The 13,908-nt window shown below is 42.7% G+C and overlaps 1 protein-coding gene across 2 annotated transcripts; it reads left to right on the top strand.

Annotated features, from left to right (window-relative positions):
• Positions 1 to 5,361: 5,361 nt before the first annotated feature.
• Positions 5,362 to 9,685, top strand: LOC118558271. 2 transcript variants are annotated; one of them, XM_036128779.1, is made up of 8 exons: positions 5,362 to 5,550; positions 6,820 to 7,029; positions 7,406 to 7,507; positions 7,628 to 7,680; positions 7,747 to 7,801; positions 7,898 to 8,066; positions 9,100 to 9,351; positions 9,391 to 9,685. In XM_036128779.1, the coding sequence occupies exons 1-7, from the start codon at positions 5,511 to 5,513 to the stop codon at positions 9,227 to 9,229; spliced, it is 759 nt and encodes a 252-aa protein (XP_035984672.1). In that variant the 5' UTR covers positions 5,362 to 5,510; the 3' UTR covers positions 9,230 to 9,351; positions 9,391 to 9,685. The 2 variants fall into 2 exon arrangements, with proteins under 2 accessions (XP_035984672.1, XP_035984671.1); XM_036128778.1 differs by having other exon boundaries at positions 5,364 to 5,550; positions 7,628 to 7,801.
• Positions 9,686 to 13,908: the final 4,223 nt, after the last annotated feature.

The raw sequence follows: 13,908 nt of genomic DNA, 5'->3' as shown, positions 1-13,908 counted from the left end.
TGAGAACTGAGAACCTTCAACGTTCCTTTAAATCATTTCAGGTGAGATTTAATTGGTGATGATGATAAAATGTTCTGTGACTCTCTGATCACATCCGGTGGAACCAAGAAAGCCATTAAGAGGCTCAGACTTTATGTGCTCCTTCTTTACATCGTGTGTTTGAGTTTCAGCGATGCAAACTTCCTCAGAGTTGGACTTTATTCCCAAAACCGCTGAAAGATGCTCTAACTTTAGATAATTGGTGCTTAACGATTATAAAGCTGTAGCTATACGTCTGGTGAAAAAACTTTCAAAGTTCTGAGAGTCTCAGAATGGCTTCTTGGCTGGAAGGTATAAAGTTGGTTCTTGATATCTTAGACTATCCTGAATTAGTGTCAGAAAACAGTTTTATTCTCTTGTTAGATTTTTAAAAAGCATTAGACTCCATGAATTCATTTTTAAAGTCCTTAAGTTGTTTGGATTTGGAGAAAACCTAAAAAAAATTGATCGATTTATGCTCAATAAAATTCCCTCATGGAACCACCAAAAGATTTCTGATTGGACGGGGAATTCATCAGGGATGCCCTGTACGGCCTTTTATTTCTGCTGCCTAAGCACATTCTAGCTTCCTTCATTAGGGATGGTGATCTCCAGGGCCTTTCAGCTGCAGGGAAACCTTTTCCTGAGTCAGCTAGCTGCTGAAACAACACAGGAACCGTCTCAGCGTTGCACTTAAACTTAGACACGCTTTCTCAGTTCAAACTTTGCACTAAACCTAAAACCTGGTGAAGAAGTTTACGTGTGATCTTTTGTTCTCTACGTTTATCTCTGTGGTTGTTAGGTCATTTGGCTTAACCTCTTACAGAGTAGAACAGTCTCTTTGTTTTAAGAACATAGACAGACAAGGCAGATAAGAGGAAGCCCACAGACCCCCTCCCTCCTGAACTCAGCAGAGGAGGGAGACATTTCTATAAAAGAACAAAGTAGGAAAAGTCAGACAGAAATCTTTTACATCGCCATGAGCCAGGATGTCAGCTGAAATGAAATGGTAAAGTAAACTCTGTCTCCATTGAGAATTCCTAAAGAATTAAATATGCATATTTTAAATGTTTTGCCTCTACTGCCAAATCTTAAACCGGGGTAAGACGGGCCTTCAGAGCTAAGCAGGAGCAGGCCGGTACTAAAATTAGCAGCACCCTCAGGTACTAACTATGGGTATGAAATGTTTTAGTATATTAAGTTGAAATAACAATAACCTCCCCACTATAAGATAAAAATGTCTCATTTCCTGCCTCAGTCGCTCTCAGCAGCAGCTGAATCCCTGAAGCTGAGACTCCTGGGTGGGAACGTTACACAGGAGCTCTGAGAATCTTTGTGAGTACTGGACCTGGACAGCAGGTGGCGCTGTTGTCCCAGTCTTACCTGAGGAAGGGAGGACAGCAGCGTGGCGCCACGTCCAGACCTTCAGAGCCTCCTGTGCTCAGAGGTTCCTCGGCAGAGCGGATGTTTTCTGTAGTTCTCATCTTCTCCTTTAGGTCAGTGAAACCCGTGAAGCTCATAAAACTCATTAATCTACACCTGTTGACTCACCTGGAAACGACGTGGAATGACGTCAGAGTTCTGCTGCCCTGCAGGAACCTTTGGTCCGAACCGTCCTCATGGCGCAGAAGCTGATTGTTCCTGCTGCAGTTCTGCCACACAGCCACTAGATGGCAGTACGTGTCTGCTAAAGCTGCTGCTGCACCAACAGTCAGCGGCCAGGGTCAGTGCTGTCAGCAGAGAGTGGTTCTGTTGGACCAGGAACCTGGACCAGAACCCTGCGGTGAGGACAGGAGGACTCAGGGGGGCTGGAGCTGGTTCTGGTTCTGGTTCTGCAGCGCTGTGCAGGTGCAGCCAGGTTCTGATGGGTCACTCAGAGTTTAATCAGGGCCCAGGAGGCGCCTCCTCCTCAGCTCCTCTCCACAGAGAGCTGGGTAAGGATGCAGGAGCGCTGTGTGCCGCTGGGCCACAGGCTCTGAATGAGGCGATGAAGACAAAGCCAGACTAAGCTGGACATGTGGCTGCAGAAGGGCCCCCAGGGGCCTCAGAGGAGCCCTGAGCCTTTAGCTGCAGCATTTCCATCGTTCAGCTGCTGCCTTCACCTCCGTGTTGCTCTGGAGGAAAGAGCTTTCCCCTCCTGTCCCCGTTTGTTTACCTTCTCCTCCTCACAATGCACGGATTAAGTCTTCAAAGCCGATTTGGGCTGCGGTGCAGAACCGAACCTTTGTGCAGGAGGACGGTTCTCCTTCACAGCAGCTTAGTGGTGGACCTGCTCTGCAGCTTTAATCTGCTGCCGGAGCCCAGCGGGGCGGAGCGATGTGTCTCCAGGGGCCTCGTCTCCATTTCCAGAGGCTCTGTGCCGGGCTGCAGAACGCTCATTTACAATGAAGAACAACTCAGGCATGAGAACCAGAACCAAACTGTGACTGGGCCACAGAGGATCCACTTTCACTCCTTCAGTTTGGTTCAAAATTAGATGAATAAATGAAGTGAAGCGGCGCTGAAACGACCAGCAGCCGCGGTTGGTTAGGAAGGTAGAGAGTTGTTGTAGGAGACCTTTTGGACCGGTTCTGACCTGCTGATTATGGCTGACATAAAAAGTCTTTTTAATAGATGAACCTTAAAACAGCTGACAGAGATGGACCCATGCGGTCTGCTGTCAGGGCCACCGTGGACCAGCGGGTCCTCGCAGACCTTTTCAGGTCCAGATGTCACCAGAACACAGAGGCGGAACATCTGGCTGGTTTCACAGGTTTATTCAAAGCCGTCAGTAGAAGCCTTCATGCAGACATCCTTTCACTGTCCACCAGATTTAACTGGCAGCTTTTACTGCTTTACATATTTTCCTTAGCAGGTGGAAAGTACTTGATGTTCATAAAATGTTCAGCAGGAATTTCTGATTTCCACAGGTAGCCAATCCGCTCAGGTCAGGACATCTCAGCATGTTCTGATTCATTTTCCATTCCAGGTGACTTGAGCCGCATGTGAACGAACCCGGAGGCTCGTTAGTAACTGACCAATCAGAGTTTGTCCTAAACCAGGGGGCTGCAGCCTGTGGCTCTTTACTCCTTCAGCTTTGGCTCTCAGAAACTTAGACCAAAAATGTGAGGGGGGGGATTGGTCAATGTTTGTAAATGTAAAGGTAATTTAAAATTGTTAGCTTTAGGATGCATTTAATTCTGCAATATATGCATAACATTTCCAGAAAGAAAGAAATTAATGGTATATAGAATATTTTACTATAAATAAATGAAGTATGTTTTTTGTCAATAGGTTGCAAACGACTTGCTTTTTCATCCTTTTGATGCCATTTGCTATAAAAATCAAATGTCCAAGTGCATTAAACCTAAATATAAAAATACTGTTGGTTAAAGATCAAGTTTGAAATATTTAATTCATAAATTGTAAACAAATTTCTTAGTATACTATAAAAACAAGCTCTTGTTTCAAAGAGGTGTAACTTTTGTGGCTCTAAACTAAATTTGTTTAGCTGGACCGAGGGCAGAAATGGTTCTGTGGGTTGTAAAGGTTGCTGACCTCTGGTCTAGGGTGAGCTGCCCCCCCCCCCCCCCCCCCACCCCCCCACAGCACCGCCAGGATGCTCCTGCAGTCAGAGGGAGTTTGGTAAAAGTGCTTCAACACTGTCGGTGGGGAAAGTAAAGTTCAGACGCTGTCCTGAACATTTAGAGGAAAACAGCTGATTGTTCTCCTGTGTAGAAAAGATGAAGGATGAATAAAGCAGGAACCGCGTGTTGCTCTGCATGAACAGAACTTCTGTTGTGTGCTCGATGGTTAAATGCTTGTCGCTGGTTGTGCCGCCTTTCTGGGTTCTGGGCGTAGCAGAAACTTAGCTCTGGTCAGCTGACAGGACTCCCATCGCTGCTCAGAGCCTTTAACCGGTCCAGTTAAGTTATTCCTCCTGGTACAGGAGCTCTGTGGCAGCATCAAAGCATCTACAGGAACCATCCTGACTTATGATGGACATTATTTAAACCTGACGGCCATTTGTCCGTGGTTACCCTGAAATAACTTCACCTGTGATGTGACTCGTTTGAACATTTCCTCTGAGGTAAAATGTCTGTGGTGGCGCTCAGAGCTTCACTGTCAGCGCCGTTAGACCGTCTGGCTGCTTCACCGTGGATGGAGCCATCTTCCTGCTGCTGGGAGGACCGTAGAGTCCCAAGTGAGGCCACCCCCTGGTGGCGCCATGATGTCAGGCTGATTTTATGTTCCACATTTAGGGGACCAGGTCTCTGATGAAAAACAGGGACAGCTTCTGCACATAAAGGAACGTTTTTGTTTGTTAAGCTTTATTAGTGGTTATTAGTAATGTTGGTTATTAAGATATGCTGCGACTACCTGTGCTGCCTCCTAACCAACCACTGACCTACAGTCTTCTGACATCACGTTCCCAGTGCCACTCAGAACGTCTGGAACCGCTGGTTCTGCAAATAACCGGTACTAATGGAAATTACAGGTGAAGCTGTACACTGTAAAAAAAAAAGTGTAATATAACAGAATTTTACTGTTTATTTTACAGATTTTGTCTGTATTTTTGAAATACCATTTAATTTATAAAAAAAACCTGTGATTTTACATGTCAAATGTAAACTAACATGAAATCACTGTAACTGTGAAAACACACAATATTCCTGTTCTTTTACAATAAAACCCTATTAGAAATCCATATATTTATTGTTAAAATACGTTCACAAATATATCGTAATTTCACAAATATTTCGCTGTTATTTAAGGGAATAAACTGTAAAATTCAACTTTAAAACTGTAAAAAAAGTTAAAAATCATTTAAAGTTACTGAGAAATTAAAAGTAAAATAACTATTTAATTAGTAATTTTACTATAATTTCTTTGTTAATTGACTAATGTTTTCATTAAAAATAACTACAATTAGTGCAATTTCCTAGATGGTAACATGTATTAATATTATTTTAACATTTAGTTTCAAAGGTCTTCTAAACAGGAAAGTTAAGGAGGCCAATACCAGGATAAAACCACATAAACTAGGCCTACATGCTTTTCATCTGATGTAATTTACAGGAATAAAAAGTAATAGAAAGTATGAAACATTGCAGGGCTACACTGTAGGCTAATGTTTATTTATATATAAATCCAAACAATGTAAATCGCAAGGTCTTGAATTATGTTACAGCAAGTCTGAACAAAACACGTTTAATCAGGAGACATGCTACAACGTTTCCCTGCACACACACGTACACCAAAAAAAAAACAACGTCTCACAGCACCTGAATGGAACAACGTGATGACAACAACGCGACAACTCATTTGTGAAAAGCGTGGGTCCCGTTTGGGTTGGTCAACAGGATCTGTTTGAGAAGAAAAAGAAGAAGAAGAAGAAGAAGAAGAAGAAGAAGAAGAAGACGTCCCAGAATCTTTGCTAACCCTAAACAGGTGTCAACCCAACAACGTTGCGCGGCGGTTCCCGTTGGTCGTCTTCGAGTGAACAGCAGCTAATGCCCGATGTCAAGGCTGGAGGAAGGACGGAGGTAGAAGGCAAGTATCAAACTGAAGCTGAGTAGCATTAGATTTATTTACCATCATGCTTCTTAATTACTCAATCGGCACAAAATCCGCTAGCATGTGGACATGTTAGCTTAACTATGACGACAAAAGCATGACCGTTGGCGTCTTCACGTTGTGTAATTATATATTGTCGGCTGACGATTAAACTGAACGTTACAACCTTGAAATGATTATAGGAGTTGTTTTACCGATAAATCAATTAGAAGCGCCGTGAAAACGGCTGCAAAGCGCGCTCCCGAGACAGGGGGAACAGATTTTCACGGGGGAACAGAATTGCGCACACCTGTTCGCGCGACTTAACTAATACATGCAGCCTTTCTTGCTATGTCCCGCGCACTCTCCCGCTCTCATTCTCTTACACGAAGTTTATTTTTTTTTAACATATGTTAAGATGCTTAATTTTGTTTCATCAACGTTGTCACGACCAGCCACTGACGTTAGCTTACCACTTAACAGTGAGCCATTACGTTTGCTTTTGTGATCTAACTGACACAGGCGGAGAGAAAGACGAACATTTGTTTAGAGCTGCAACAATTAACAATAATCGATTATTAACCCTCTTGCCTCTTCTACATTTTCACTAGTTTTTTGGCCACAACTTTCACTGTATCACTTGAAATTAATGTGTGATATTTGGCTAGGATAGGAAGCTTAATTTCATGTAACTTTCAAAATTTGGTTTTGAAATTTTGCTAACATCAATAATACACTGGGTAAAAAAAAATCATACTCGACCTAATACGCTTTTTTTAAATTATACTGAGATTTGGTAATGGTTTATTTCAACCAGTTACTTTCTTTCTTACTTGTCTTTCAACACTAGTCACTGGTCAACATTAAATTCAAAACAATATGGAAAAATATGTACATGATAAGATCATCTTTATTGGGGGTAGATTGGCTAACACAGTTTAGGTCAACTATTTTACAACCAAGCTGTATTTCGATTTTTGGCAAATTTCATGGTTCATATTTTTTTTCTCCACCATGTGTACTTTATTGTTACACCTCATGACGTGTCCTATATGCCAGCATTTGCATTGTATGAAGTGAAACAAGCAAGGCAGAGCATGAAATGTTGGAAGCCTGAGCAGAAACTAGATTATTATCCTTTGCCTGTGTACAAGCTTTGTGGGGCAAGGGTAATTTCACTTAAACATAGCATTGTTGACTCTGAGTAAGTTAAAAGTTAAAATATGACACTAATCCTTGAAAAACTGTATTTTTCATCCCTTCTAGTCCTCCTAGGCATGGATACAGAGAGCCCACTTCTGTCTTTCATCAAATCAAGTCTTCCTAAAATGAGAGACCATGAGCCTTTGTTGCAGCGTCTGCAAGATTTAGGAGTTGAGGACCTGGAAGACCTGAGCTACCTGCAGGAGAGTGACCCCCTTTCTGTCCTGAGACCAATTGAAGTCAGAAAGCTTCTGTCACTGCTCAAAAAGACAAGTATGTATTTCAATTTGTACAATAAACTTTGACATTAGAAAATTGTGCATAGTCAAAGTATATTTGTTAGGTACACCTGTTCAAATGAATGCAGTCCAATACAGAAGTTCTACTATTAATTATACTTCAAAGAATCTTCTCCACATTTTTGTTGATGTTTTCAAAAAAGGTGATAACTAGACTGTACCTTGTTCATCATTGATTTCATAGTGGGTGTTAGTGGTGGTGTACCGTACTGCATGATATTGAGAAGGGAACAGTTTGACGTGTGTCAATTGGCTACTTAGTATATAATTATGGTGGGTATTAATATACCCCGATTGAGCTATGTGATGTCTGTATGGCTAAATATTACTACTATCTGTCCTTTATTAAGGCCAACAAGATGTCTTGGGCACTCCTCCGAGCAACCAACAGTTCAGCAGAGCCAGTACCAGTACAAGTCCAGTAACACAGTCTGACGAGATGCACCTTTCTGGTGAGTATATGCATTTGTTGCACAGAATCACTTTTATGAAGAAATTACATTTCTGAGCCTGATGCTGATAAGGAAAAGGGCTCCATGAAAACCCACCTATTATTTCTGTATTCTCATCAGGTGGTTACAGCTTAGAAACTACAAGTTCACCGCAGTCAACACGTAGTTCAAGTGTGGGTATCACACCTCGTCGAAAGTCTGATAACAGCTGGCATTTTAAATTTCAAATTCCTTGGCAGAAAATTCCATCTGAGATCATCAGAAAGCTGGAAACGGGAAACCGGCCAACAAAAAGTGAGAGACTTGAAATCATAGTTGTTGGAAGTTGCGGTCTTTTGTCTCTGTTTATCACAAAATATTCCCCTTTTCTCTTGTCTTTGTACACAACAGGAAACTCAACTTTGGCAGCGGAGAATTTCATGCTGTCTGTGGACCAGACCATTGTGAATGGCCACATCAGAATCTTCAGTGATGCTCTTATGCTGATGTTTGGTTCGTACTACTGTATGAACATATCTTACCCAGCAGCCCAGGCATCAACTTTGGAGTTCTTACAGAGGTAAGACAGCACTAGTCAATTTAATACATCAAAATAAGATAATATATATATTATCTCCCAGTGCTAGTCGCCCCCCTTTTTGTTTTTCTTCAAAATTGCACATTGCCTATTTAAAATGTCCCTGTGTCCACATACTTTGACTTGAAATCAAGTGCCTGACCTCTTCTGAAAAGCTGAGGCCCTGTAGAATGGTACCAATAGATTGATTGTGTGATAAACTGCCAGTGTGGAACAAAGGGTAGAATATTAGTTTTCTTTGGGGGCTGTTTTGTACACCTGTGGAAATGACCACATTCTGCCCCCTTGGTCACTTATATCGTCTTGGAAACACAGCTGAGACCCACTACCAGGTCTAGGATAAAGTATGACTTCTAGGGAGTCATTTTTGTGTGGGCATACACGTGCGATTTTCTCAGTGTTCTTTTGGAGACTCCAAAAAGGACCTTTGGTTGCCAAAGATAAAACATTCAGTACTAACCTGAAAAACCTGAGGAGGTTTGTGGAGGTTTAGCTGTATTACCTTCAGCGTACATTCTCAGCAGGGAAGCCTGACAGGCTGCTGTGCATGAACACTCATGCTAGGAGTCACTCAAACCAGATGGGAACCAACACTGCCACTGAGGAGGCCCCACTGGGAGGTGGAGTTGGGTCGCGGAGAAAAGCAGCATGGAGCTGCTGAGATGGACCTGAATGGACATTATTGAAGATGGCGCTGGCTCCTGCCCGGTCTAGGAGACTTGTCTTGCAGTCAGCAGGCAGATCTCCGGTCAGGCTTTTCTGCTGTGCATGTAGGCTGAAAGTAAAGCACCTGCACTTCCACAAGTCTCCAAGCATTTCCTGAATTTATCCAAATATCACATAACAAAATAATATCAAAAACTTAATTTGAATGTTCTGATTTTATTGTAAGAGGAAAAACAACCTTGTTTTCTTTTTTTCTGATTGAGTTATGAAATGGAAAAATGAAAGACCGACCCATGAAAACAATTAGAGTACAGTCCACACTGACTTTTTTTTTTTTCCCATTTGACAGGTGCCTCTTCAAGATAAATCCAGACAAGGGATCAAAAGTGGAGCGGAACGCCACCAAAAGAAAACTTGCAGTCAGTCCAAAGGTTCTCATACTGATCACCAGAATTGCAGACTGCGAGTGGAGGGAATAAGAAGTGCTCACAAGTTATGTATAATTTGTCCAAGTTACAGACTGTTATGGATTAATATCCAGTGAGGTTTCACATAAGCTGGTATGTAGCTTTGCTTTCAATGATGTGGATTACTTGGCCAAGTTATGGATGCCTTTTGGATGTATGATTACTTGACCCAGGTTATGGAAATGTTACTGTAAATTGGTAACAACTTTTTCTTTTCTTTTTTTTACCTTTTTTTTGTTTTAGAACCAGTCATTTTAATTTAATTGTTTTTATTTTTTGAATATTGCTGTAATAATGGTTACAGTTAAATAAAAATACAGAGAATGGGAAATTATGGCTATTGTTGTTCAGCTTAGTGTCATTCAAGCACAACAGTTCATTTAAGCCCCTTTTCCCACTAGCCAAAAACCGGTTTAAACCATTTAAAATTTAAATAATTCTGGTGTTATTAGGTGATTATAGTTTTAGTTGAAAGTCTGTTAAATATTCGGGAAATCAATGTAAAAGAAAACAAAAAATTAAATTTACACCTAAGTTTTGAAAGATTAAAAAAAATATTGTTGTATACTGTTACTTTACATCTAATATAAAGTAATATACAGCTTTTTTACATAAAACAATGCCATTAAAGCCAACTAATAGCACATTTCTGTAAATGTAAGCATTATTATTCATATTATAATGTTAATTTACCATCTTTATGGGTAATTTCATTGTTTTAAAACATAATGTTTAAGTAAATGTTAAAAACAAATATGCATTTGATGTGATCTAAAAATAATGGTAAATTATTGCAATTGTAAACCCAAGATCACGTTTTTCAACATTTTTTTAACATGTTTTGAAAGATGAATCACATTATTTTGTGTCCATATACTGTTATATTACATAAAATATAAATTATTATACAACCTTTTTCCATTAAAAAAACAGCTAGGAACAGAACATTTCTGTGAATTTAAGCAGTATTATTCGTAAGACAACATTTATTTACCATATTTCTAGGTAATTTCATTGTTTTTAAAATGTGACTGTTTGTAATTAAACATTAAAAATAGGATGAAAATACGACAAAAACTTGTTAAATTACAACTACAAACTGTATTTTAATTATGGAAAATAACCGTATTTTTATGAGAAAGTAATTATCTGTTATTTCACAGTATTTTTCTGGCACCCCAGCTGCCAGAATATTACCGTTTTTTTAAGGTTTTTTTTTTTACAGTGTAGCCAACCGCTCTGCTTAAAGAAAGGCAGAATGCTGACCTTGTTCTGTTCTATCCATCATCGTCTATCTCCACTTGTCCTTGCAGGCTGGTGGGGGCTGGTGCCTCTCTCCAGTGGTCACTGGTGAGGGGCGGCGTACAAGTAGACACACATCTATGCCACGTACACACAGCTAAAGTCAGAGACGGCAGAGAACCCACTCATGGACAGAAAGAACATGCAATCTCCACCCCAAGCCGGGATTCAAACCCACACACACCGGGTTGCAGCTGAGTGAAGGAAGGGAGGGGCTTGGTAAACATCTAGTTTTGTTCTACAGTGCTCAACAGCACCCCTAGTGGTGACATTTAGCTGATTGCTCCTTTAAATGCCTAGTGTCGCTAATTAGCATCATACATTTAAGGATTTAATTGTAGATGAAACGTTCAATTTAATAATCTAATTAATTTTACATGAGTGAAATAATTTTTATGTACAATTTGATATAAAAACGGGCATTTAAGCAGTCCTGGTAGTTTAGATTATGCATCAGCTACTGAGAGCCGGTCCAATAAGTGAATGGGACCAGTATAAAACTTAGTATTTTGAAATATAGTCAAATGCAACAGTGGACTGTCTGCACATTTATTGTGGACTTCTGGTCTACAGGTGGGTTCACTGACATGAACAGAACCGTTAGCCTAATTTAGTTTTTACCGAGCTTAGCTGTGAAATGAGACGGTAAAATGTGTTGATGGTATTTTTATCCAGGAGAACTTAGGGGGGATGTTTCCTAATCTGTTGGAGAGAAGAAAAGCCAGAAGGTTTGAGAGGATGGATGTCTGTAAATGTTTCTCTGTGTCAAGAAGCAGCAGCACAGCAGGTTTAAACGCTGCTGGACCCGGGTCCAACTGGACCTGCAGCGCGGCTCTGGTGCTGGCAGACAGAACTGTCTCAGCTCTTCAGAGGGAAACCTGCTGAGCAGCAGTCTGTCTCCTTTCCAGCTAGTAAACAGTGAAAGGCTGACCTGAGAAAGATGGCGGCGGCTCCTCCATCCGAGCGGGAGCCTCGCTGGCGTCTCTGCTTTTCTATTCAGGACGGCGGCTCTCCGGTTGGAAGAAGTAACTTGTTGTATTTGCTGCGGGCTCAGGCAGAATCCTGATGAGACTGTGAGTTAAGCAGGAGTCAGGAATGTGCGCTAAAGCCGCAGTAATGAATTAAACAAACAGTGGCTGTGGAGGAGCTGATGTTTGGCTGCGTGGGAGGCGCCAAAAGATTCACTACGAGATGAAACTCATTAAGTCTCAAACTCCAATCCTCAAGTCCAATAAAACTGTAATATAGAAGTATGGATCGGTGCTGCAACTTTATGAGATAAATAAAAAGATCTCATTGTGAATGCACGCCGTGAACTCGTTCACTGCCACCTCAGCGAGCTCCCAGCTGCCGCACTAATCCCTGCAAGCCTCATCTGCATTTCCAATCACCTCCCGCTGCCGTAAGGTGGGCTGTCAGGAGACGAGGTGATGTCACCTTGGTCCCTGCAGCACGCAGGAGGCTGAGGATGGAGGAAGCTCTGAAGGCCTGCAGGTCTCCCCACCTGAGGCAAAGTTACCAGATAATGGGCCCAGTTTAGCATTAGATCCACTCAGCCCATGCAGCATCTCTGTTCCCCCAGGCTTCACGCTGATAATAAGCTCCAGGATAGATAAAAAACACATTTCTCTGCCGTAAAGCCGCGTCTCAGTCCCTCAATATTTTACATTTAGAAAAGATCTGTTTCAGTGAAATCTGTCCTGCACCAAGAATCATGAATCCAGAGTCCAGATGCTGCCCGCCGTGGATTGTGGGAGTTTAGCCAACCCACAGTGTTTTCCCACCACAGAAGGTCCAGTTGTGGTTCTGGACTTGGTTCTGTAAAGTGCATCATTTGGTCAGTAGAATCAGACCCAGGTGTGTGGATCATCTTCCTGCAGACATCTGAGCATCATCTGTTCATAGGCAGGACTTCATAAACGGATTGAACCAGCCGGGTTTGGGTCCGCTCCTCTGATCTCAGACCAGCCTGATCAGAACCAGCTGCTGATCCGACCCGGCTCATGTTGCTCGTGGTGCAGCCCGCTTCAGCTGAAGTCTGCGGCTCGCTGGATCTTTTTGCTTCTCCTCCAACTGGAGGAGGACATGCTGCAGAAGGTCTGATGGTGGAGAAGTTTCCACACCCATGTGTGAGACCAACGTCAGGCTGGGCCATCGAGGACGCTTCAGGCTTCCAGCTGTCCTCCACATCTGAGGTCGCATCTCTGATCTGAACCATCCCATAACATCTCTGCAGGTCAGGCTGGTTCTCCTGCTGGAAGGACAACCTCTAGCTGCAGCCTCTAACAGTTTCTCCTCCAGGACGGTCCTGCTCAGCTCCGTCCATCTCCCCACAGCATGACGGTGCCACCGCCGTGCTTCACTGTGGAGATGTTCTGTCAGGGCGGGGCTGGTCTCTGTTTGCTGCAACCTTCTGCAGCTCCTCTCTGTGAGGCTTCTCCCCAAACTGATGCTGTAAGGAGCCCAGCCTGAACTAAGCCCGCTCTGATGGTTCTGACCCAGCTGAGCCGTCCCTCTGCTCAGGACTGAGTGGAATGTGGAGCGGATCGGTTTCTTTTGGACCTGATCTGGTGCCGTCTGAGCGGAAGTGAAGCGAGGGAGACGTTTGTTGGTGTTGGAGTTTTTTAATAACACGTTTAAATATTTGAACAGCCGTCAGATTTGCTTCTAACAGGTAAAAATCATGAAAATCCAGCAGAAAGCAGACCTGGAAACTACGGCCTAAACGCCACCAGTAAAACCGTCACAGTCAGCAGAGATCAGCACTTCACACATTAGAAAAATAGATCTGGCATTTTCACATACATATTTACAGTATCAAACATCCAGAACCGCATCCGCCGAGCTCGGCCCAGTGTGGGGACCGGGTCGAGAAGAACCAACCCAAACCAGCCGGACCTTTAACTGGCGGCACGGAGAGAACCGGTGCGACAACATCATGGGATAGGAGCAGAAACACTGAGTCCGTCACACTGCTGCCACAGAACCAGCGAGTCCAATTAAAGCCCAGATGTTCAGGAATACACAGATACTGTGTACCGACAGTTCAGACCCTCCCACTGCCAGCTCTGAGTCCAAACCCAACAGAACCGCATAAATAAGAAATATGGATAAATAGCTTTAAATCGGGCCGGCTTCCAGAATCCGCCTGGCTGCTACAGGAACGTCTGAAAAACTCATCAGAACCTCTGTTCCTGATGTCAGAACCTCTGTGTTCTGGCTCCGCCACATGGATCGGAACATTTCAGGCTGGTTCAATGTGGTTCTGATGATTCTGGCTGCAGAGAACGAAAACCCAAAGCTCTGTGTCCGAACATCGGAGTTTCACATCAGATCAACGAAAAGGGCATTTTAACCAGAAATATCAGGATTCTGAAAGGTTCTGTTCA

This window comes from Fundulus heteroclitus, unplaced genomic scaffold (genome assembly GCF_011125445.2).
Source record: "Fundulus heteroclitus isolate FHET01 unplaced genomic scaffold, MU-UCD_Fhet_4.1 scaffold_118, whole genome shotgun sequence".
In the NCBI taxonomy this organism is placed as follows: Eukaryota; Metazoa; Chordata; class Actinopteri; order Cyprinodontiformes; family Fundulidae; genus Fundulus; species Fundulus heteroclitus.
Note: the sequence above shows the minus strand (reverse complement) of the source record. Positions and strands in the feature narration are given on the sequence as shown.

Excerpts from the sequence above, each read along its gene's own strand:
- LOC118558271 (XM_036128778.1), top strand. The coding sequence starts at position 5,511 with ATGCCCGATGTCAAGGCTGGAGGAAGGACGGAGGTAGAAG. Across the intron at positions 7,030-7,405 it reads GTCACTGCTCAAAAAGACAA|GCCAACAAGATGTCTTGGGC; the intron begins GTATGTATTTCA and ends TCCTTTATTAAG. Across the intron at positions 7,802-7,897 it reads GGGAAACCGGCCAACAAAAA|GAAACTCAACTTTGGCAGCG; the intron begins GTGAGAGACTTG and ends TGTACACAACAG.